This window comes from Sus scrofa, chromosome 13 (assembly GCF_054392235.1).
Source record: "Sus scrofa isolate SSC_HxYL_T2T_F1_AM1 chromosome 13, Sscrofa_HxYL_maternal_Yorkshire_Landrace_v2.0, whole genome shotgun sequence".
NCBI lineage: Eukaryota > Metazoa > Chordata > Mammalia > Artiodactyla > Suidae > Sus > Sus scrofa.
Genome location: NC_139395.1, coordinates 121,321,238 through 121,347,990, shown reverse-complemented (window position 1 = coordinate 121,347,990; position 26,753 = coordinate 121,321,238). Strand labels below are relative to the sequence as shown.

At 38.6% G+C, this 26,753-nt stretch overlaps 1 protein-coding gene across 2 annotated transcripts in view; it reads right to left on the bottom strand.

The window, feature by feature from the left end:
- The window catches only part of SERPINI1 (serpin family I member 1), an 83,037-nt gene that overhangs the window by 6,539 nt on the left and 49,745 nt on the right, over positions 1-26,753 (bottom strand). The window contains exons 4-7 of one of the 2 annotated variants that reach the window (XM_001926040.8): positions 26,104-26,298; positions 23,356-23,560; positions 15,637-15,734; positions 628-714 (exon numbers count right to left, since the gene is read on the bottom strand). In XM_001926040.8, the coding sequence (XP_001926075.5) occupies positions 628-714; positions 15,637-15,734; positions 23,356-23,560; positions 26,104-26,298 (585 nt within the window). Of the gene's footprint in view, positions 1-627; positions 715-13,578; positions 14,349-15,542; positions 15,735-23,355; positions 23,561-26,103; positions 26,299-26,753 lie in introns of those variants that run through there. The other variant, XR_014824304.1, reaches the window with a different exon arrangement.

Below are 26,753 nucleotides of genomic sequence, written 5' to 3'. Positions count from 1 at the left end.
GAGATGGCCTTTGGACTTGATATTGAAAGAAATCCAAATAAATAAATGAAAGAAAAAGTCAACAGAAAAATCCTTTTCACTTAACTAGGGAAGTCAGAATGTTCAAAAATAATCAAGGACATTTACCATTTTGCTTTGTGTGCATGACTCAGGTCAATTTCTTTTAAATTTTTTATTTAAATTACTTTATTATTAACTTTAAATTTTCTATTGCCTGCTATCATACATTTTGTTTGTGCATGTCTTTTAAAACATCAAAGCTGTTCACTGACAAAATTAAAAACAAACTTCCACAAATAATTAGATAGAACGAAAAATGTTTAACTGGGCAGCAGGGAAATATTTAAACAGACAGTACAGCAGGAAAATCTATTCTGCAGAGCTGACAATCTTTTCCCGCCTCTCAATAAAGATAGGAGTTCCTCTGGATGGGATACCCAAGTGAGTCCATGCTTCATATCCATGCTTCGTATTGGAAAATTCTAGCTGGCTCATCACTGGCTTAACTTCTAAGTTAGAGCAACGTCAGTTTTTTTGCTTCGAAAAATGACTCCCATTTCGCACCCAAGACTGCTTTTAAAAATACAAATCTAGAAAAAGTGAGAAGATATTAGAAAAATCTGGCACCTGAAGCGGCAGCGGCTTCTGATCCTTCTTCATTAACCTCTATGAAGGACTTGTGAATTGCTTTGGAAAGGAAAATCTCTTTGTTATCTGCAAAATAAGAAATAACAGAAGAATTTCTTTTTCTTTTTTTCTTTTTTTTTTTTGTCTTTTTGCCATTTCTTGGGCCACTCCCACGGCATATGGAGGTTCCCAGGCTAGGAGTCGAATTGGAGCTGTAGCCACCGGCCTATGCCAGAGCCACAGCAACACAGGATCCGAGCTGTGTCTGCAACCTGCACCACAGCTCACGGCAACGCTGGATCCTTAACCCACTGAGCAAGGCCAGGGATCGAACCCCCAACCTCATGGTTCCTAGTCGGATTCATTAACCACTGAGCCACGACGGGAACTCCAAGAATTTCTTCCATATAGAGATAGGGAAGCATTTTACTCTTTAAACAGATTTGAGAAATAGAAGTGACATGAGATGCTGATTTAAAACGTAAGAGATAATGTTGTAAGAGTACATTTATGATTTGAGAGAACCCTTGAGGATGTATTTTCTGTTTTGTCCCTATTTTATATTCTCTTGTTAATTTTCCCTTTCATTTTTATTGGTAATTGTCTCATTGTTTATATCTTATATTGCCAGAAAAAGCAGAAACGTGACTCTTTTTAAGAGCAACTCCAAATTAATTCATAACTCAAGATGAAAACATCTTACAAGTTGCTCTCTAATTTGAAATTTAAAAACACAAAATAAAAACAGGTAGAAATCTAAGTATAACCAGAAGATTTTTTTAATCTAATTTCTAATTACTATGATAATATAAATATCCTTGGTAAAGGAAAACACAACTGACTTCTAGGTTGTAGAAATGTAAATACATAAAAAATTTACTTCTCATTCTGGTTAACTGGTTCACCTAAGGATTCAAATATCTGCTTTATCTTAAGGTTAGAAGAAATAACACATTTTTAGCAATAGGAGGACTGCTTTGAATTGTCTTCTAGTTATGCTTACTTTAAAATTAATGACAGTTTTAGGCTGAATTTGTTATCTAAAATTCATATATTGAAGCTCTAACCCCTAAGACTTCAGAATGTGACTGTATTTGTAGATAGATTCTTAAGTTAAAATAAGTCATTAGGATAGGCTCTAATCCTATATGACTAGTCTCCTTGTAAGAAAGAAGAAACCTCTACACAGATAGGTACAGAGGGAAGACCATGCATGGCAGTTAATTTTATGTCAGCTTGACCTGACCATGGTGCCCAGATATTTAGTCAAACATTATTCTGTATGTTTCTGCAAAGATGTTTTTGGATGAGATTAACATTAAAATTGGTGGACTTTGAGTAAAGCAGTTTATCTTCATGATGTGGGTGGGCCTCATCTAACCAGCTGAAGACTTTATTAGAACAAAGACTGGGCCCTAAGTCTCTGGCTTGCTGGTCTACCCTGCAGATTTTAGATTTCCAAAGTCTACACAATTGTGCAAGACAATTCCTTTAAATAAAGCCCTTTCCATAGATAGATAGAGATGTACAGAAATGCATATATCCATATCTGTCTAGACAGATAGATAGATATGGACACATATATGTATGTATATCCATTCATCCATTGGTTCTGTTTATCTGGAGAACCCTGAGTAATACAACATGTGAAGACATAGGAGAAATGGCCATCTATAAGCCAAGGAGAGAGGCCTCAGAAGAAACTAACCCTGAAGATGCCTTAGTCTTGGACTTTGAGCTCCCAGAACTGTGACAAAATAAGTGTCTGTAGTTTAAGCCACTCAGCCTGTGGTACGTTGTTATGGCAGCCCTAGTAAACTATACAATAGCTTTCAGTCTTGGGTTTTCAACTTTTCCCTAGGATTAAAACAAAATGAACAGGAAATACCTCAAATTCATTAGAAAAAGAAAGGAAACAGATAAAGGATTACTCAAATTTGTACTTTTTTTTTTTCTAATTCTAGGAGGTCTACTTCAAATGTAGGATAAGTAGTGTCATTACTGATGCCCAGCAACATTCAGTAAAAGCACAATTGATTTCCCATTAAATTGCTTAGTAATACTTTCAAAAACATATAATTACCCCATATGGATATAATATGATGTTCAACAATATTTTTGGTACATATGTTGCAAAGTACCTGCTTATTTTGAATAAGCCCCAAGACAAACTGGTGGGCATTTCTAATTATACTTTTAATAGGGATATTCCTTCTTCAACTCATATTTAGCATTAAGATATAAGCATTGCATTAGGAAACAATCTGTCTCACATATTACATTTTCTTCTATACTGTGTTTGATGACTAGAAGAAAAATAAAAAGCAACACAATTTTTACTTTATACAATTAAGTACAATTAGCTCCTTCAAATCCAGACAACTGGGTTTTTTTCTTAACAAATGAAAAGAAAAATATAAATTGCATTAAGTAACCTGTCAAAGATTCCAAGCATAGATGATTTTCTAAGGTATTTTAAACAAACTTTCTAGGAATAAATAGAATTTTCAGTTACGAAACTATTCCAGACTCTAGAAGGAGAATAAAAGTCATTTAGGTCTTCTCCAGGTAGTCTTAACTTGCTATTAAAATTAAACACGGACTGTCTAAGAAAATAAAATCACAGACGAAACTCACCTATTAACAAGCACATAAAAGTTCCTTAAAATCAGAAAATTAAATTTGGCAACACATACAAATAGATTTTCAAAAAAAGTTTGTAGACATGTCAGTGTATCTAGACATAGTGGTTAAAGCTGCTGTAACTGGAGTTCTGTCATGGCGCAGCAGAAACAAATCTGATTAGGATCCATGAGGATGCAGATTCGATCCCTGGCCTTGTTCAGTGGGTTAAGGATCTGGTGTTGCCATGAGCCCTGGTGTAGGTCACAGATGTGGCTCGGATCCTGTGTTCCTGTGGCTGTGGTGTAGGCCGGCAGCTACAGCTCCAATTAGACCCCTAGCCTGGGAACCCCTATATGCCACGGGTGCAGCCTTCAAAAGACAAAAACAAACCAAGAAAAATTGCTCTAACTGCTTCTGCTTCACACTAAAGACTCCTCTGGGATGATCTTATCAAATATTCCACTCCCTTACTTTATCCCCTCCCCTGCCATTTCTTGCTCCCACCTCCCACCTACCCTCCAGGATATTACACATCTGTATACCTGCTTAGAATACAATATGAGGACCTCCAGGAGGCTGCCTGTGTCTTTCACTTAGCTTTTTTTTTTTGGCTGGGGGGCACAGGGTGGTGGGCTATAGCATGCTGCAGCTTTACGTGGGATCTCAGTTCCCAGACCTGGAACTGAACCCACGCCACTGTGGTAAAAGCACCGAATTCTAATCTCTAGGCCACCAAGGAACTCCCTAGCATCCTTCACTCCACACCCTGTGCTCCAGATTATATGAATTGCAAAGTTCTGATCATACCTTACTTTACCACTTCTGTGCCTTTGCTTCCCCAGAAACTCTCTGAACCTTTCCACAGTTAGAGACACCTAATCTACTTTTAAGGTTCCGCTCCAAACCCTATCAGGACTTTTCTGTTCTCCCCCAATTCCTAACCCCCACTAAAGTAGAACTGATGACTCTTTGCCTCTGAACCCAGGATCTAATTCTATTTAAGCCTTTATAATACATCATATTTACATTGCTATCTCTCTCTTTCTGGACTGCCTGCTTCCTTTAGGCCAGGATTGTGGCCTTCCCTGTAGTGTCCCTGGCTTCTAGTATTTAGTGAGCCTAAAGAATGAATTAACCTAAGTAGAGGGAGTTTCCTGGTAATGTGTAATTTTCCAGTATTTCTCCCAACATTTAGTAACCATTGAATGAAAGAAGTTAGTTATTTCACAACTAATAAATAACTAAGGGGTTAGTTATTTCATATAAAATTCTGTGTGTTTTATATTTCACATAAAACTCTATGGACACTATGACCACATTCTGTTTATAATCATGGCTATAACGTTTATTCTTGTAATAAAAAAAACATATGACACTAATCCAAAGTACATGGTCTAGGAAAATTGATGGAGAACAGCCACAGGGAGGAAGAAAATACAAAGACCACAAGCACACCCTTAAAGGTAAAAATCTAATTGAATAAAAGAACAAAGGGAGTGGGATCCAACAGACCAATGTCATCATATGTATTTCAAAGACAGCAAAATAAAGATCAAATCCAATGTTCCAACTCCCAGGGGTGACTAAATGCTACACCATGGACAGCAAATGTCTGCCATTGTTATAGAGACCTCAGGACACTTAGCCTTCAGAAAAAACACCACCCCACTGGATATACAAGTAGGAGAAATGTAACAAGTAAGAAGTGACATCATGAATCTTACAGGAACTAAAGAAAATGAAATTTTTTTTCTCTTGGGACAAACTTCAAGCAGTCACATTAAAATAAAATATAAGCCGAAAGTGGCTTAGGCAAGAATGCATACTGCCACTACATCTTAGAACAGCCTTACTCTCTGAGCACCTATCCTATTCATCTCATAGCCACAATTCCCTGTACACCTTCAGCCACCAAGTACGCACTCAGATATTTGAGGAATCATGTGACCGAAAGTAAAGAGATTTGCACAGATGAATTTGTCTTCCTGGTTAGAGAAAAGTTAACTGTTCTCTAAAAATGAAAATAAATAAATCAATGGCAAAAAGAATTAAAAAAAAAAAATCCCAGACATTGGCCTCAAGCAGTCTTCTCATTCTGGCACAGGAGACATTGCTGCCAAATGACTGATCCTACTTTTCTCTGGGCAGCATGGAACAAGGCTTTTCACAATGGATAAGATGGGAACAGGGCCAGCAAACCCTGGGTTCCCCAGAGAAGAGGTGGGCAGTAAGTCAAGCTCTTCTGCAAAAGCAGGGCAAAATATTCAAGCACTCATTCAGTCACTGAACAAATATTTTTCAAGTACTCCGCTCGTATGAGGTATTGCACAGGGCACCAAAGGCTCTAAGTGTCTGCGGTCGACATAATGCTGGCAGGATGGCCATCATGCAAGAAGATGCCACTGCTTCTTTTGTGGCACTGTTCCAAAACAGCCAATTTAAATAGAGTTCTGCGTCACCAAGGACATGCTTAAAATAACAAAATGAACAGAGTTCCATAACAGAACCCTAGGACACCAAAATGTCTCTGTACTTGAGTTGCTAATATATTTTTAGCTTCAGCCCCACCCATGAACTTTAGAAAGGTTTTTAGAATTTGAGCTCCTTCAAGGTAGGAATAGCATTTGTTTTTCCGGAGAGATTTTGTTATAGACCAGCGCATCTTCATTTATCTATTCACGCATTCATTTATTCATGTACTGAGCACCTTCTATATGCCTTCCAAGGTTGGTGCACCGTGTATACTACAGTGAACTAAATAGTTCCTCCCGGAGTTCCCGTCGTGGCGCAGTGGTTAACGAATCCGACTAGGAACCATGAGGTTGGGGGTTCGATCCCTGGCCTTGCTCAGTGGGTTAAGGATCCAGCGTTGCCGTGAGCTGTGGTGTAAGCTGAAGACGCAGCTCGGATCTCGAGTTGCTGTGGCTCTGGCATAGGCCGGTGGCTACAGCTCCAATTTGACCCCTAGCCTGGGAACCTCCATATGCCGCGAGAGCAGCCCAAGAAATGGCAAAAAAAAAAAAAAAAATAGTTCCCCCCTAATAGGGAAAGCAGACATTAAATAACAAGGACAATAAAAAAGCAAATCAGCAAATGACCCCAATTTCAGAGTATGGTGAGTATAAGAAATTACATACAGTGATGTGCTGGCAGGTGACTAGGGCAAGAAAGAGCTACTTCACGTTGGATGTTAGGAAAGGCATGTCTGAGAAGGTTAATCTGAGCTGAAACCTAGACTACAGAGGAGCCAGCCCCAAGCGGAACTGCAGGGAGAGTGTCCATGGGAAAGACTAGTGCAGAGGCAGAAAGAAGCCAGGTGTGTTCAAGGACCCATAAAGGTCGGCATGGCTGGAATGTGGGGAGTGAGGAGGCCAGAGGCTTGAGAGAAGCCCCCAGCTCATTTCCTCACAGCACACACCGCCTAGCATCTATCCTGATCCCCGCACCGTTCGAGGCTCTCAGGACAGAAAAATGTCTATGACACAGTCTGGGCTTCTGAGGAGCTCTGAGCTCAGTGACAGGCATGAGAACAAGCCATCTCAGGAAAAGATAAAAAACATGTGATTGCACTTTGCACAGAGTCCTGATAAGGGAGAGTAAACCATCCAAGAAGAGAAAGATGTCAAAGGAAGCTGCTCAGGGATGGTGATATTTGGACTGGTTCCTGAAGAATAACTAGAAGAGTAAAAGTTAGAGAAGGAAGGAGACAAGGGCAGAGAATTACGTTTGCAAAGTGATAAAAGCAGAAGCAATGACCTGAAGGTCCAACTGAAGGAGGCTAGTGATGTGGAGGTATCTGATTTCAAGAGCTTGGACCATGATGCTAGAGAGCCCGGACTTTGTCCAAAAGTAGCAGGACACAACTGCTTTGATTTTGGAAGATATCTGTGGCAGTAGCTGTAAGCATAAATCAGATGAGCAAATAGCTCGGGGCGGGAAGATCAACTCTTTTAGCTGTTGCAGCAGTCCAAGCAAGAAAGTAGAGGGGAGAGCTGGAATTAGGGCACTAGAGGAGAAAGACAGCCCTCTGGCTTACAGGAAGAAGGAGAAAGAGAACAAACAAGTGCCAGATGTAAGAGTCAGCCCAGCATAAATCTAAGGACTTGAATCTGACCTGAATATGGCTTTTGCTGTGTCTTCTTAATTCCTTTATTTTATCGGCTCCTTTATTAAAGCTCATACTTTGTGCTGAAGGATTTAGTACTCTCTTTCTCCTTCCCCTTACACCTTCCAAGAGGATTACTATTAATCCAAATGCTGATGGTCATTCATTTCCATTACAAAAATAGCCTTTACTCTATAACAGGATCCTCACTGCAACTAGATGAGCATTTTAAATAGAGCCAGAGAAGAAAATGATTCTCAGCACTCTCTAGTTTCCGTGTGTATTATACCAGTCTTTTTATGTTAATGGAATTTAGTGTCAAAAGCAATGGACATCAAATTAAGGTGAAAAAATAAACACAATACAGAGTATCTCATCTTGTCCCTTCATTCAATGAGTAGAAAGCAGAAAGCACGGTGCTGAGTACTTCTTAAACACACATAGGGATCAATTTGGAGGAGGTTTAAATTCTGGCGGGTCATATCTAATGCATAGAGATGTGAGATCAGACATGGTATGTGGCATAAGGAAAATAATAGAATATTGTAATACTTTAAACGGAGTGATTACTTCAGGTTGGTGTAATCATGGTGGCTTAGTAAAGTTGGGTCTATTTGACTTGAGGCTTGATTCAAATGGTATTTCATAAAGATGGGGAGCTGGGCGGATGGCTGGTGCAATGTGAGTGTTGGGTCTGGCTGGAGCATGCAGTGTGTGTCAGGAATCAGCCAGAGCTATGGCTAGAGGGAGCTGAGGTCTGAATGCTCTGCCGAGCAGTGGAAGATGCACAGCAGGCTGAAGGGAGGCTTTGAACAGGAACTGGAATGATCTGAGAGCCAGTTTTAAGGTGATTACTCTTGGCACTGGTAGATAAAACAGATTAGATGGAAGAGAGATTGCAACAGTTTAGGAGGATATTGAAATAGTTGAGGGCAGCAGTAATCAGAGTCTGAAGCGAAAGTATATGCTACAGAACAGAAAATGAAAGAGTGGATTCAAGAGGTCTTAGCAAAGGACTCTCAAGTCACTCAGTTTCTCCAGAAGCAAGAGACTGTAAGGCTGTAAGGCAGGGTATTTTTTCGCCCACTGATAAAACACATTTACTATTTTTGAAAAAAAAATTTTCATTGCCTAATTTAAGAATGTAGCAGTGTTCCAATAGTACTGAGTGATTCTGAATTTACAAATTCTACTGAGTAATGTTATTTTTTTAAACCTTTTCCTTTTTTTTTTTTTTGCTTTTTAGGGCCACCCCCATGGCATATGGAGGTTCCCAGGCTAGGGGTAGAATTGGAGCTCTAGCCACTGGCCTACACCACAGCCACAGCAACACAGGATCGGAACCTCGTCTGCAACCTCTACCACAGCTCACGGCAACTCAGGATCCTTAACCCACTGAGCAAAGCCAGGGATTGAACCCATAACCTCATGGTTACTAGCCAGATTCATTTCCACTGCCACAACGAGAACTCCAACCTTTTCCCAGTTTTTAAGTAAGAATTTTAATTAAACTTTTTAATTAGAGAAGTAATACATACACAGAGTAAAGCTCCAAAGAGTACACAATGGTCTATGAAACAAAAACTCCTCTCTCATCTAAGAGCCTCTGTCCAATATTCTCAAGGTAATTTTCCAAGATGTTCAAAAATGTTTTACACGTTTTAAAGCTTAAATACGTACTTAGGAGGGGCACGTGAGATGGTGGTGTAGGAGGATCCCGAGCTGAGCTCCTCCCACAAACACACCAAATCTAAATCTAAACAACTGCTGAACAAGAACTAATCATTGGCTGACCAACTGGAGCACAAGGGGTAAAAGGGCCACAGGTATACAGGGAGGCAAGGCAGAGAGTCAGTCTCACCAAAACCCCGTGCCCCAGTGCAGAGACCCCACCAAGGAGGGATCTCGCAGGTCCAGAACTCTCTGAGGAACGAGGTTTGTGCCCCACCTTGGGCACCCCAATCCTGCGGACTCTTGCTGGAAAGACGAGGCCCTCTAAACATCTGGCTTTGGAAACCAAAGGGGCTTGTGTCCAGGGGCCCCAGGAGACTGTGGAGACCTGAAATACTTCTTTCAAACGGCTTGTACACGGTCTCTCTTGTCCCAGGACCCAGCACAAAGGCAGCAGTTAGAGGAGTCTGGACTATACATGAAAGTGACTCATTTGTTAATCTTAAGCATCTGCTGGAGGGGCAAGGACAAGTTGGGACTTTCTTTGGTGACAGAGACATGAGTGAGTGCCATTTTGTACTCACCCTATACCTTGCTGGAGCAGGTGGGCACACACAGGCACAGCCTTGCTAAAGCCTTGAGTGTGCCCCATTCCCAGCGCTCTTCCCCCACCTTGCTAAAGGCAGGGTGTGCCCTCTCCCCAGTGCCCTTCACCAGCATCGCTGAAGCTGGAGGGAGTGCAGAGCACACAAGGGATGCCCCTTGATTGCCTGGCCCTGATGGCCAAAGGAGCTTGTCCCAAAGGACTGTAACAATCAGAAAAACAGTTCTGTGCAGGCTGCCACCTGCAGGACACTGTACAGACTTCGAACTAAAACCATTCCCAGTCTCTCTGTGAAAAAGGCTCCTGTCTTTGTCCTAGAGCTTCAACCTGAGACACAAGCTACAGGTTTCTGACACATCTAGAGGCTACAGAGGAGCTCCCGGGGAATAGAGGCAAGAAAGACGCCTTTTTTGAGCACTCTCTTGGCCTTGCCACAACTTGGTGGTACCTCCCCCAGAAAGAGTTTATTCACTCATCTGAAACCCTGGGTTTTGCAACTATCACCCAGGGACAGTCTGGTCTGGAGGTCAGCAGGCTTTATAATACATAGTCACACAGGGCTTCATATATTTGCATATTTTAAAAACTCCTGCCTGAAGAGCTGGCTTCCAGTCAGCCTAAAAGTAGGTGCTGACTGAGATCCCTCTTGTTGGAACATTGACAGGTCTTCACACAGTGCCAACAACTAGGATTTATCAAGTATAAACCAGGATTTTTTAGACAATCCCAAGGGTTCAAGAGTCAAACAAGAGCTAAGGAAGGCTGAACAATAAGCTTCCTCTCCTACATGTGGCCACTCTGTCAAGACAGGGAGAGATACCTGTTTTGCTTATTAATTCATAGAACAAACACAGAGAGTCAAGCAAAATGAGGGAGAAGAGGGGAGTTCCCAATGGAAGAACAAGGCAAAACCTCAGAAAAAGACCCACTGAAATGGAGATACAGAGAACATATCGGGGGTTCCCAGAAACGAAGTTTATAAGAGGAAGGGAGTGGGAAATATTGGTGAAGTAGGTCAACTGCATAGTGACTGGGAGTAACTAGACTCATTGTGGTCATCTCTTTGTAGTGTATACAAATATCAAATTATGTTGTACACCTGAAACTAACATAATGTTATATACCAATTTTACTTCAATTAAAAAAATGAGGAGTTCCCGTCGTGGCTCAGCGGAAATGAATCTGACTGGTATCCATGAGGATGCAGGTTCGATCCCTGGCCTCACTCAGTGGGGTAAGGATCCTTCGTTGCTGTGAGCTGTGGTGTAGGTCACAGACGCGGCTTGGGTGGCGTAGGCCAGCGGCTAGAGCTCTGATTCAGCCCCTAGCCTGGGAACCTCTATATGCCGTGGGTGTGGCCCTCAAGGAGAAGAAAAAAAAAAAAGACAAAAGAATACCTGTAGTCTCCTCCTCCATCTTTTCACCCAATATTCTCCCCCCCTGCCCTTGGGTATCTTTTCCTTCTCTGCTTGCACAATGTTTTCTCTAGTACAGAGCTTCTCAATCCATCAAAATAGACATTTTAGACTGTCTGTTGTCTACAACAATTCTTTGTTGTAGCTGCTGTCATATGTAGGGTGTAGAAGCATTCCTGGTCTCCACCAACTAGATGACAGTAACTCCCTAATTGTGACAATCAAAAAGGTATCCAACTATTGTTCAAATACTCCCTAAAGGGCAGTATTGTCCTGGTTAAGGACCACTGCTACAATAAAACATGTCTATCACTCCTCCTTTTATTAAATCCAGCTGTTTATGTCTTTCTCCCCACAAGTCTATGTCTTTCTTCAGAGCAAGTGTGCTATCTTAATCATTTCTTAATTTTTTATGACATAGTACTTGGTTCATATTATCTCCTCAAAAAGTTATTACATAAAATAATATAATGAATTTGTGTCTTAAACATATGAGCTTCTCATTAAAGCAGAAAGTAATAGCCAAATACATCCTAATAATTCTCCTGGGTACTTGTGGGGGTTACTAAGTGTCATAGACACTCTAGTCATCATATTTGGGGGAGGCAAAGAACTGTACATGTGAAAAACTGTACATGTAAGGCAAAGCATATAGTGCCCCCAAATGATGCAGGGAATAAATGCTATTGAATATAGTGGCAGCAAAGAGGCAAGCTTTATAGTTGTGTCACTAGAAAGTTTTTGAATAAATGGTTCATAAAGTAATGTATATATTTGTGTGTGAGAGAGAGAGCGAGTAAGAGAGAAAAAGACTGAAGAATGCATTGGTTGGGGTAGTTGCCATTCTGGGACTCTCAAGACTCTGGCAAAACTTGGAATTTTAAGAATGAAATAATTCTAGAAGTTCCCATTGTGGCTCAGCGGCAATGAGCCCGACTAGTACCCACGAGGATGTGGGTTCAATCCCTGGCCTCTCTCAGTGAGTTAAGGATCCAGTGTTACCTTGAGCTGTGGTGTAGGTCGCAGATATGGCTTGGATCCTGAGTTGCCGTAGCTGTGTAGGCCAGCACCTGTAGCTCCCCTAGGCTGGGAACTTCCATATGCAGCTCCAAAAAGTGAAGGAAAAAAAAAAAAAGGCAAGAGAGAACCATGTGGCAGGAGGTACCCAGCATACTATAGGTACACAGTAAATGTGAAAGTCCTTCCTTTCTTTTAGCATTAATAAAAAAAAAATTCTCATTAAACACTTGAGAGGTTGGCATTAAATCAGTTATCCCAAAGACCTGAACTGGGCAATATTTGAGGATGAGCATGCCTAGATTTCTTTCCGATATTTTAAGGAGTTAAATATTCCAAGAAATACAATGTACAAGGTGGTCCCAGATAAACCTCTTCTCTCCTTCCCTTACTTTCTCATTTTATCCTCTAGCAGACATCTACTGTGTGTCAACTATGTGTCAGCCCTGGGCCAGGTAGTGGGATGCAACTGAGAGTAGGATGCTGAGATAAATTCAGTTCTGATGGAGGTGCGATCAAAGAGCAGAGACTTGCCATTACAGACTACACGAACTGTGAAAGAGCCTAGTGTGATTTCAAATCGCCAAGGCATTGGCATTCATAATGTAACTTATGCTCTATTGTCTCTGTGCATGGTAAAGGCAATTAAATACTACTTTATTAAGCTACACTGACCACAATAATTGACTTGCCACTGCAGTGATACTCCCTTGGGGCTGAAAAGCGGTGAACATTCTATGTGTGTGAAATAACTGCCTAGATGTTTGGGTAAGACAGTGAGGAATCTCTTAATCAAACCAAAAATAGAGCCATGGTAAGAAAGCAAAATATAATTATCCAGTTGGAATTTGGCCAGTATAGTACAGAGTCTCTGAATTCCTAAGGAAAGAAGCAGAAGAATTTTAAATCATCCTATGCTTGAACCACAATTTATTTCTGACTCAAGCATAATGTACCCATTACTTTTTGACTCTCCACCAATCCCATCTTCTTGACAATCCCACTCAAGATTCTGGAGCCCTAGGAGCTTGGATGCGGGCCATGAAGAACGCGAGCCTCAGGGAACATTCATTTCCCTTGGGTGGACAGGAACATTGATATAGTAAACGTGTAGAAAAGCTCTATTAGTGTTTTGGGATGTAAGCTCTCTAAATGAGGGGTAGAAGTTGTGCTATCAAATACATCAACATCATCTCATTGCTAGAAGCTGAATGCTGATGAGAAAACCATCTTCTCAACCCTAACTCTTAGAAGGCAAAGCCTTTTTTTTTTTTTTTTTTTTTTTTTTTGCCTGCATCCACATCATATGGAAGTTCCTGGGCCAGGGATCAAACCCAGGCCACAGCAGCAACCTGAGCCACTGCAGTGACAATGCCAGGTCCTTAATCTGCTGTGCCCCAAATCTTTTTTTGATTGTTAATCCTTAAGAAATTCTTGAAAACTATACCTCTACCATTTCCATCCTCTCTTTCCTTCTCTCTTTTGTATACACACACACACACACACACACACACACACACACACACACACACACACACACACACACACCCCTATATGCAATTTTGGGGGTAGAGGCATCCACTTCCATAAATGGGACCCATAGGAGCTCACGGTCCGGATTTAGAAGCTATTATTCAGTCAGCATAATTTTTCCATAGGCTGCCATTTCAGGAGAGGACACCTAAATTCTTTCCTGTGAACACACGAATAGCTAAGGAATCTTCTATCATCTCTGTTCTCTCTAGTTGAAAACTGGATTCAATAAGTTACATACAAAGAGTTTCTTTTATCTTTATATATATCTGTCTTTATCTCTCAATGGATTGTTTCATTTCCCATGTTCTATAGAAATGATAGAAAATAATCATTATCTAGGCTAACTAAAAAATCTTACATTCACAGCTGCCTTATTTCAAGTGCCTTGGGGCTTAGCTGCCTAAAAATATTTCCAAAATGATTTTACATATAAGTACTTTAATGTTATTAATATGTTAAGATTTTTGCCCTGACCATACTAGGCCATCTGAATTAAATAATTCAACTGGATATTTTTCCCTTGGGGAATTTAAAATAAATTGCTCAACATCCAATACACCAAGTATATTTTGAAGTTGCTTCTTCAAAACCACTGTGTTTTTTTTTTTATTGAAGACTTACTATAATATTCATATTATCTCACAGGTGTTCTTTTTTTTATTATTTCTCTCTCTCTCTTTTTTTTGTTTTTGTTTTTGTCTTTTTGCCTTTTCTAGGGCCGCTCCCGCAGCATATGGAGGTTCCCAGGCTAGGGGTCTAATTGGAGCTGTAGCCGCCACCAGGATCCGAGCTGCGGATCCACACCACAGCTCACAGCAACGCCGGATCCTTAACCCACTGAGCAAGGCCAGGGATTGAACCTGAAACCTCATGGTTCCTAGTTGGATTTGTTAACCACTGAGCCACGACGGGAACTCCCAGGTATTCTTTTTAAAAGTATATAATTCTAGGCAATTTCCTGGTGGCCTAGCAGTTAAGAATTCAGTATTGTTACTGCTATGGCTTGGGTTCAATACCTGGCCTTGGAACTTTCACATGCTGCAGGTGTAGCCAAAAGAAAAAAGAAAAGCATCTAGTGCCATATTTTAGATTCCACATATAAGTGATATCATATAGTATTTGTCTTTCTCTTTCTGACTTACTTTACTCAGTATGAGAATCTCTAGTTGGTAGGTGCAAACTATTACATTTGGAATGGACAGGCAATAGGATCCTACTGTACAGCACAGGGAACTATGTTCAGTCTCTTAGGTTAGAACATGATGGGGGATAGTATGAAAAAAAATGTGTATATATATATGAGTGACTGTGTCACTTTGCTGTATAGCAGAAATTGAAGGAACATTGTAAATCAACTATAATACATTTTTTAAAAATGCATCTAGTTCCCACAGTAGGCACTCATTATTTATCCTCTCTTCCTTCTTCCTTTCCTATATGATTTATTATAACTGGGCATATTGAGATATTCAATCAACATGTTTATTGATTATCTACTTTACAAGACATTGTGTTAAATGTGATGGGAGAATTCACAGATATATAAGGTAGATTTTTCTGGAGAATATAATATACAATCAAAGATAACGCATGGACCAGAATAATATAAACTTAATGTTATGACTGTATTTACATTTGCTTATAGAAGTTAAATACTTCTACATTTATCTGGCAATAGATAACTATATTTTACCTCCATAATAAACAGAGAACTGGAGTTCCCATTGTGGCACAGCAGAAACAAATCCGACTAGGAACCATGAGGTTGTGGGTTCAATCCCTGGCCTCACTCAGTGGGTTAAGGATCCGGTGTTGCCGTGAGCTGTGGTGTAGGTTGCAGACGAGGTTTGGATCTGGTGTTGCTGTGGCTCTGGCATAGGCAGGTGGCTATAGCTGTGATTAGACCCTTAGCCTGGGAACCTCCACATGCCACAGGTGCAGCCCTAGAAAAAGACAGAAAGAAAAAAAAAATAGAGAATTCACCATCATCATTTTAAGAAAGCATTTATGGAATAATATTTTTGTTTATTTCCTACCAGACAAGGCCGTCAAGTTTGCATTTTTGATGAAAACTTCAGTTATTCCAAGAGCCTTCAAAACATTTTTTAAATCAACTTCTTGTTCCACTGTGAACCTGGAGAACACAGAAGGGGAAAGTATTTAGTTACAATATCTTGTTACATGGGACAAGAATAAAATGTTAGATATGATGATTTTAAAAGTCTGTTTTCTTATGGTTACCAAAGGGGACAGGTTGGGGGGAGGGATGGACTGGAGGTTTGGGATTGGCCTATGCACACTGTGGTATATGGAATGGTTGGCCAATGGGAACCTGCACAGCAAACTCTACCCAATGTTCTGTGATGGTCTATGTAGGAAAAGAATCTGAAAAAGAATGACTGTGTGTATATGTATAACTGAATCACTTTGTTGTATAGCAGATATTACCACAACATTGTAAATCAAATATACTTCTACAAAACTTGGGAGTTCCCGTCGTGGCGCAGTGGTTAACGAATCCGACTAGGAACCATGAGGTTGCGGGTTCGATCCCTGCCCTTGCTCAGTGGGTTAAGGATCCGGCATTGCCATGAGCTGTGGTGTAGGTTGCAGACGCAACTTGGATCCCATGTTGCTATGGCTCTGGCGTAGGCTGGCAGCTGCGGCTCCAATTGGACCCCTAGCCTGAGAACCTCCATATGCCATGGGAGTGGCCCAAGAAATGGCAAAAAAAAAAAAAAATATATATATATATATATATATATATATATATACTTCTATAAAACTTAAAAAAATAAAAATCTGTCTTAAAGAGGGTAAATTACACTAATATCGGCTTTTGATTACAAGTAGCATTTGATTGTTATTATAGAAAGAGAGGGCATCAAAAAGAGAAACATAACAGAATAGTATCAAATTAGGAAGCCAGAGTAATCTTAATATGGAATCTCTCCCAAACCAATGAATGATGTCACTCATCTCTCCAATGAAAAGTGTGGACCAAATCTGGTGGCATTAACAAACAAATGCATTTTTTAAAAAAGCAAAGGCTTTATCTTTTTATAAAAAGTGAAAACAACTGGTTAGAACTAAATATTTCCTTTTTAAAAAAGCTGTTGCCTCCTAATCAATACAGATCATAAATATAAGTCTTTAGCCAATGGGTTGTGTCCTTAAAAGAGCTAGGTCTCTAATAGTCACTAAACATTACAGTAACATCATATCTAATGTCTGGTTTTAAGAAGAATGACAAGAGAATGGTTACTATAAGCAAGATCCAGACACCAAGAGGAATGATCGGAGAAAACAGTTTTAGCAGGTCTGCGTTTACAGGAAAATATAACTAACAGATGAGCAAATTATAGGAAACATATTAAACTAAATATCCTCCACTTAACACTGTTTATTTTGTTTTCCACAAAGAGCAGATATTGACTGTGAAAGTAGAAAAGAGGGATGAGTTGGAAAATATGTAATGTCTTGGAGAATATACTCAATGACTTGAATGAATTCTTAAGGTGTTTTTCTGTGTGTGCTTTGTTATTTATTTATTTGTTTATTTATTGGTCACTTATATAGAGTTTTCTACATACTGGAACTCTTCCAAATGTATAAAACAGATTAATTTAATAAAAACAGATAAATTGAAATATTTCTCCAGCCCATCGAGGTAGGTATTATCCTTAGTTAACATTAGAAGAAGCTGAGGGGTAGAGAGATGCAATAACTTGACCAAGGTCATACAGCTAATAAGTGGCAGAGTTGGGATATGGAGCCAGGTAATATTATCTATATCCTGATCTGCCTAAAATAGGAGGGCAAAGGGATTGAACCCACGTCTCAGCAGTGACCGGAGCCTCAGCAGTGACAACCCAAGGTTCTTAACCCACTGAGCCACGTAAGAACTCTTATTATTTCTTAAAATAAGTTTGGATTAATCACACTTTTGGGGCTAGCTATTCAGGTGAGGATGGTAGCCAGATTGAATTTGGGCAATTTCCGTAATTCCTGAGCCTTGGGTTTGGCATGTGGAAAATGCAATAATAATGCTTACCTCATAGTTTTTTGAGGGGATTATATAAGTTTTCTAAAAGTTAGGATGGTGTTGGCGTGTAGGAGATGTGTAATAAAGGGCAGATGTTCATAGTTCTTACTATGTTGCAGTTGTGTGTAACATTCACAGTATTATTGATGTCAAGGTGTTGAATATTTGCATTTTATTTTATTTTTTATTTTATTTTATTTTATTTATTTTTTGTCTTTTTGCCTTTTCTAGGGCCGCTCCCACAGCATATGGAGGTTCCCAGGCTAGGGGTCTAATCGGAGCTATAGCCGCCAGCCTATGCCAGAGCCACAGCAACATGGGATCCAAGTCGCGTCTGCAACCTACACCACAGCTCATGGCAACGCCGGATCCTTAACCCACTGAGCAAGGCCAGGGATCGAACCCACAACCTCATGGTTCCTAGTCGGATTCGTTTCTGCTGCGCCACGATGGGAACTGAATATTTGCATTTTAGTGGTAGTAGCAACTCTGATTAAATAGCTGTACTAATCTCTGCTACTTTAACTGTAAAGTAGTCAAATCTAGTGTCTTTTTCATTTTAATATTTGTAGTATATAGCATAGGACAAAATGCATAGGTCGAAGTGAAATAAAATCTAAGTGTCCATGAGATTATTCGTTTAAAATCAAAGACAAGATGTAAATAATTTTCATTTATCCATTCCTTGTCTTTGTTCCTTATCAAACTATTGAAAATTAGCTATTATCCATTTATTCTCTTCCTCTTTATATAGACTAATATTAATACAAATAATCATTATCATTTCCCATATACTGAGTGTCTACAATGTCCCAGGCACTAGGCAAATCCTTTCATGTATCATCTCTCATTTAATTACCCCATGATAATCTCACACAATCCTGTAAAATAGGTATTGTTATCTCTATTCCACAGAAGAACAAACTGAAGTCCAAGAAAGCTAAGCAATTTGCCCTAATCACATAGTTAGTAGATGGTAGAATGAAGATACAAACTATGATCATTCTGATTACAAAGCCCCCCCCCGCCCCCCGACACCCACTGCCAATCACCATAATTCCAACAATAGTTTATTTAAAGGCAGACAAACAAACTATAGGAGATTTTACATTTTACCCACCAAATCTGAAAATAAAAAGCCACAACACTGCTTTTTGAAAACCAAACAGCTTGGCTGTTTTTGTAAAGGCATTTGATATACTATTGCATTTTCAGCTTTCTATCTGAATGAATTAAAGAGGTTTGTAGAGGGCAGAAGCATTGGAGACTGAGTACATGTGTGGAGCAAGTGTTACGAAAGAACAAAAATATGTTACATGTAGAGATTTATAAAACATATAAGCAAACCCTTTGTAGAAAAACCTGATGAAAAGCACTCATGTTAAAGAACAAAATAGATGGCTTATGCACTAGTTTTTTTACAAACATGAAACTGAAGTGCCTTATTAGTAGACAGTCATTTCAAAACAGCAGGATGGTTTCTGGTTACAAAATAGAGAACCACTTATCCTTTGATTTCTAGCACTCTGATCATAAAAGACAAGTCTGAGACTACAAATTTCAGAGTGGAAAGATACTAAAGCCAGGTCCATCTGTATTCTAAGTGTTAGGAGATTTGATTTTGATTTTAGAAAAATCTTTTTATACCTAAACAGTGTCATTAAAGACTGAAGAGTAAGAATAGACAATGCAGAGAGCTATTTTATGAGCCATATTTAAAACAAATTTACTTAGAGAAACATATATATAAAGCTATCTGTAGATTAACAAAAGATAAATACTGACTTAATAATAGTAATAATTATTATTAATAATAATTATTATTAAATAGTAATAATTATATGCTGCTTACTCCATGGCAGGTATTATTCTAAAGTACATTTTAGATATTTTGCATATATCATATATAAATAATATATAATGTATTTCTATATTAGCCAAGATATTTTGTCTGCTATAGATAAATTGGAAGAATATTCGGCAATCTCATTTAAATCTTAGAGATATATGACCACACATAAACCTTGTGGTATTTCACTGGATTTGCTGATATTACATAGAACTCACCCTCTTCTACATTTTCAGAGTAATGTCTCCATGTGAATAAAACTATATAAACCCTTTAAGACAGACACTTGAGTAAATCTGGACCACAACTTTTGGAAAGTTTTTACCTTTGCTAAAACTGAGTCATTTAAATCATTACCTTGTATTTTGGATAAAAATACTATTTCAATTTAGCATCCGATCCTTATAGGATTTATTGTTCAGGGGAAAAAATAGCAATACAAAAGTAATTGTCTCCCCCAAATACCCCCATCCCTAAATACCCTATGCCTCTTAAGGAAAGCATTTTAAAGCAATTTGTATAAAATCTGGTATAATAGAAAGAAAAGTACCTGTCAAATAGGACAAGAATGTGGTCAAACTCAGAAATGCAAAGCTGCATTTTCAGAGTAATATCTTCATGTGAATAAAACTCTATAAACCTTTTAAGACAGACACTTGAGTAAATCTGGGCCACAACTATTGCAAAGTTTTTGCCTATAAATCATTACCTTCACTTAACAGTTAGTGGGTCCTAATGTAAAACGGAGGGGCAGACAGTTTTCCATTGATTATTACTGACGCATTGCTATTTGGAAACAGTCAATCTCTTAAAAACAGAAACTGAATGTGTCTGATCTAGCTATTTAGCCTCTCACTCTATGCATTAGACATGCAAAGGGAGAATTCATGGAACTCCTGGAGAAATGTATACATGGTAATTAACTGTGCCTAGTATAGTAACAGGCATTAACATGAGCAAGCAAGCAACACTATTTCACAATTAAAGAGTATCTCTTAGAAAATAAAAATTAATTTTCTTCTGCTGCCACATTCAATTTCTCGGTGGACAGGACCCGGAGGTCACATTCTCTAGTGAATATGGTTGAATTATAATATGTGATATTTATTAAACTTTCATTTAGAATTCTTTAAAAATACTCCTAAATAACTTTACATCTTCACAGAACTAAGGCATTTGGAGATGCTGCAGTTATTTCATAGAATTTAATGAGAGGCATTAACTAGGTGCCGAATTTCTCATATTACCAAAAGGAATGCCTTACAAAATGCAAGGAAAAAAATACAAAATTAATGATAAAAGGTCACTAGATGAGAGTTTAAATCTGATAAAATTATTTAAATTTAAATATTAATATTCAAAAGTAAACCGTTCTTTTAGAGTTGATACATTGTTCATATTAAATATGTAGATATAAATGATCATTTATTAAAAAAAAAGCCCTTGGGTATGTTTGTTAGATATTTATTGGCTACCTCTCCTTGAGAACAGACATGGTGAAATCTTTCTACATAAATGTATCATCATAAAGTTGTACAACCTATCTTATTCAAAAAGAAAAAATAATATTTGGGTTATGATTACCTTAACTTTTATATGTAGACTAAGAAATATATAGCCATATATATATATATATATATATATATATAATGTTTTATATATGTAACATGTATATATATATATATACACATATGTGTATATATGTACTATATATACATATATGTATACATGTTATATGTGTTATAAATATGGCTATATACTATGAACATATAATACTAACATAATGTGTTTACATCTTTCTAGTCAAAAATGTCTACAATATCAAATAGCTCTCCTTCATTAACATAAACAAACATCAGCAAAGTTTTTGGAAAAATAAACATTTATATAAGATGTTACTTTTGTTTATTTATTTATTTTTGTCTTTTGTCTTTTTAGGGCCACACCCTTGACATATGGAAGTTCCCAGGCTAGGGGTCAAACCAGAGCTGCAGTCTCCAGCCTATACCACAACCACGGCAACGCCAGATCAGAGCCATGTCTGTGACCTAAACCATAGCTCACGGATCCTTAACCCACTGAGCGAGGCCAGGGATCAAACCCAAGTCCTTGTGGGTACTAGTCGGGTTCGTTAACTGCTGAACCACAGGCACTCCCAAGATGGATCTTTTAAATGACAATTCATAAAATTAGAATAAATATGAGTTAATAAGATTTTAGTAATTCAATTTTAATACTAATATCTTATTTATCACCCTTCAATATTCACAGCAATTAATCACATTTATACAATTTTCTTAATATGGGATGAAGAGTGGAACTGTACTTCCGCACATGTACATGTTTATTGACTATTTATTCATGTGTCTTGTTTTGTAGCCTAGAATTTACACCTTAGGTTTATAAATTTGTTGTTTGTGTTTACTGGTGTAGCTCCCCTATTAGATTTTAAGGTATTCAAGGACAGAATAATGTCTTCAATTGAGTTTGATTTTTGCAAAGACTTATTGTGTCTGTGGGGTAGGAGAGAGAACTGACTTTACCCTAGAAGAACTTCCAGAAAGAAAGCAAGACCCACAAAAAAATGTATTATTTATTGTGGGTGGTAACATAAATGTATTGTAATTAGAGGGAAGTGCATAACTGAAGCAAACTGAGGGTCACCTGCTCCATCACAGGGTTCGTGAAAGGCCTCCTTGAAGAACTGATGCTAGAGCTGTACCCTGAAGGCTAAGTAAACATCTGGCAAACACACATGAGGAGGGCATTTTAGGCCAATGCAAAACATACAGAGACTCAGAGGCATAAAAGAGCATGGTGTCTGTGGCATAATTACAAGCACCTGGACAGTACCTGCTACAACATATTTGATGTGGTGAGTGGATAGAGATAGGGTTGAGGAAGTGGATGGTAGTCAGAACATTGAGGCCCTGCATCAATTTTGTTCTTTCAGCCACCCAGAGAATTTTAAGCTTCTTCCTGCCTATTTATGGTTGTATCTTGTCACCTAGCACCTGCCTTGCTTGCACTTCTGCCAACGAAGTTGAAGATTATTTTCTCTCCAGCTATTATCAACTTTAAATATTAATGAAATACAGAAGACTGTCAATGCAAATGGTATTCAGAGACAATCTACTGAAAAATCTTCTAAAAAGAAGCTAAGAATATTGACTCATATCTGAAACTAGGTCGTCATAAGTAGTATTTAATGAATCAAGAAGTGAACCTACCTCTCTGGGCAAGACTGAATGAGTATGAAAGAAGACTTTTTAAAAAGATGGAGGAGTTCCAGTCGTGGCTCAGGGGTTAACGAATCCGACTAGGAACCATGGGGTTGCGGGTTCGATTTCTGGCCTGGCTCAGTGGGTTAAGTATCCGGCGTTGCTGGGAGCTGTGGTGTAGGTCTCAGACGCGACTCGGATCCCGCATTGCTGTGGTTCTGGCGTAGGCCAGGGGCTACAGCTCAGATTCGATCCCTAGCCTGGGAACCTCCATATGCCACAGGAGTGGCCCTAGAAAAAGGCAAAAAGACAAAAAAAAAAAAAAAAGATGGAAAGGAGTTCCTTGCTGGCTCAGTGGCTTAGGCCCTGGCATTGGTTATTGCTATGGCTCTGGTCACTCCTGTGGCATGGGTTCAATCCCTGGCCCAGGAACTTCCACAAGCTGCAGGGGCAGCCAAAAAGAAAAAAGAAAAAAAGAAAAAAAAGATGGAGAAAGAGGAATAAGGAAGGGGAGAAGGAATAGGAGAGCAACACAAGACAAAATTAATTCAAAAGCAGAGGCAAAAGTTTCTCTGAGTCAGAACCCCACTGATACCCTTACCTCTGTGCTGTCAGAGGGAGTCACACAGGAGCCTCTTACCTGGGCAGGTACACTTCCACTTTTTGCTTCTTCACAGAGTTGGCCCATTCTTCAATGAGCTGTGCTTTGACCAAGGGCTCCAGGGTGGCCAGTGGAACTTCCTGTCTGGACAATACCAGCATCATACTTATCTCATCTCCCTCATAGGGTATTTCCAGGACTTGGTAGATACCACCAGCTTCATTGGAGCCATCACTAAATTCCCCTAAAGAAGGAAAGAAAGAAGGAAGGAAGGAAGGAAGGAAGGAAGGAAGGAAGGAAAGAAGGACAGAAAGAAAGAAAGAAAGAAAGAAAGAAAGAAAGAAAGAAAGAAAGAAAGAAAGAAAGAAAGAAAGAAAGAGGAAGGAAGGAAGGAAGGGAGAGAGAGAGAGAGAGAGAGAGAAAGGAAGGAGGAAGGAAGGAAGGAAGAAAGAAAGAAAGAAAGAAAGAAAGAAAGAAAGAAAGAAAGAAAGAAAGAAAGAAAGAGAAAAAAGGCCCATGTCAAAGCTTAAACGAAATGTTTAAATTTGTTATAACTATTCCAAAACAGCGAAATATAAGAATTTCAGGTATCTGGGAAGAAGAGGATTTAATTTAAAGTTGGTCCTGAAATTCAGGTGAATCTTCAGCTCTACGTAATTTATTTTATTTTAGGATTCCTCAGAGTTGTTTCACATTTGTCATAACATGTTCTCTAGACTTACCTTTTTTTTTTTTTTTTTTTTTTTTTTTGGCTTTTCAGGGCCACACCTGTGGCACATGGAGGTTCCCAGGCTAGGGGTTGAATCAGAGCTGCAGCTGCCAGCCCACACCACAGCGACAGCAACTTGAGATTCTTAACCCACTGAGTGAGGCCAGGGATCAAACCTGCTTCCTCATGGATACTAGTCAGGTTCATAACCCACTGAGCCACAATGGGAACTCCTAGACTTACTTATTTTTAAATGAGGTATCTCAAATGGATATATATTTAAAGGATATCATCAGAAAAAAATAAAAAGTCCTGATTAGAAAGTTGGATGTAAATCACATTTACCAATATCCAGGTTATTTCTAAGAAGGGAAAAATTGACCACATAATACACAGTATTATTATTATTATTATTACCACAGCTAAAATTTTCAGGACAAGGTAGCAAAGCCAAAATGCAATCTATGGAACATATCTGTGGTGGTTTAAACCTCCAAATTAAGTAATTAGGTAAGTTAGGTAATCAACTTTGTGTTCTGTGATCTAAGCTAAATTGACCAGGCTTCTATTTTTAAAAAGTAAATAAATGTCTTTAAAACAAATGATTCTGCCACTACTTTAAAATCTTCCTGGGGTTCCCGTCATGGCTCAGTGGTAATGAACCTGACTAGTATCCATGAGAACGAAGTTTGATCCCTGGCCTTGCTTAGTGGGTTATGGATCTTGCAATTTCATGAACTGTGGTATAGATTGCAGGCGCACTGCGGCTCTGGCATTGCTGTGGCTGTGGCACAAACCAGCAGCTGCAGCTCCAGTTCAACCCCTAGCCTGAGAACTTCCATATGCCATGGGTGTGACCCTAAAAAAGCAAAAAAATAAAAATAAATAAATAAAATAAAAATTTCCCCATTTTAAAAAAAAATGCTTTCATTCTAAATATTTTCATGTAACTGATCTAGGTCCTTTAGCCATCACATTAAATATTCTGGTTCTCAAATAAATGGGTGTTTCCCTTTCTTATTTTGACTGTCAATTTGATTAACTGATTATGATCTTTGTTTAGCTGATTATAATCTTTTTTTTTATTTTATTTTTTTTTTTATTTTTTTTTTTTATTTTTTTTTTTTTTGTCTTTTGTCTTGTTGTTGTTGTTGTTATTGTTGCTATTTCTTGGGCCGCACCCGCGGCATATGGAGGTTCCCAGGCTAGGGGTTCAATCGGAGCTGTAGCCACCGGCCTACACCAGAGCCACAGCAACGCAGGATCCGAGCCGCGTCTGCAACCTACACCACAGCTCACGGCAACGCCGGATCGTTAACCCACTGAGCAAGGGCAGGGACCGAACCCGCAACCTCATGGTTCCTAGTCGGATTCGTTAACCACTGCGCCACGACGGGAACTCCCTGATTATAATCTTTTAATTTTACAGTATACCTTTAAATAGAATAAAAGATTAGTTCTAACATATACTTAGCTTACAATTATATTTCTGCTTATGATAATAAATTAATAAGTTCAACATGGTGTATAGAAAGGATCCATATCCTAAACTTCTGAAAAATCCAGTGAAATATCCTTGAAAATAATGCTAACAGTGCTGTCTTGGTATGACAAATTATAGACTCTCAATAAGTGAACCTATGAATAAATAAATATGTCTGATCATATACACACAAGTCTGAAAGCAAAATTTTAAAAGAATGCTAATAATTCAAAAAGTGGTGAGGTGTCCAAATCGAGAGTTGGGTGAAACATATGGTTTGCGAAGAACCACCTCAAAGTGAATGACTTTCCAGAGTAACTCAAAACATTGTAACACAAGGTCAGATGTTTTCATATGAATAAAGCAACTCAGCAGGTGTGATCAATTTTATAAATTAAGAAACATATTGGAAAACTGTCAAACCATATAGTATTCACCCAGGATCTAATTAGAGGTCTTTCAAATGGAGCCAATAAAATTGAATTGAGGCCAAACTAGATTGACAAGAAATCTGAATAGTGAATATTTCATGTTCTTTCTTAGAAATCTGTTGATATGCTGAAAGAAGAGAGAAATAAAAGCCAAAATGTCTTACCATAATAAAATTCTCCTTGTTGATACATCATTGGAATTTGGACTTCACTTTCATCATCTTTAGTGAAGGAAAACGTTCTGGTATTTTCAGGTCTGAATTGTGACTTCCAGTTTCCCTTAAAATAAACAGCATTGATGAGGGCCAGATGAGTGACAGCATCAAAATCCGTTGGGGATACCAAATCTTTCAAAAGACCTATTCAGGGGGAAAAAAAAAAAAAGGATGAAAATGCATATTAAATTGAAGGTGAAAGGAAACCAAAAGGTTATCAAACTACCTTCTGATAGAGTGATTGAGAAGAACTTTATACCCTTACCAAACTTACAATAAAAATTAAAAGTATCTAACTTTTAAAGGAAAAAAATGTTACGCACACACACACACAAACACATTCTTACAGACTAAGGGCATCTAAAACACCCGCCCTACCTAAAATAACACTAGTAGCCTTGACATTTGCATAAACTACAGGAGAACATACAACAGAATTTCAGGCTTCATCGCTTTCTAGTTGCAATGATGCATATAAAACTCTTAACACAGGATAAGCATTCAAGAAATATTTCGAAGTTTATTCTTGAACAATATACATGATTAAAATGTCATCCAAATCAAGCTTTTCCCCAATGGATATCTTTCTACCAAATATA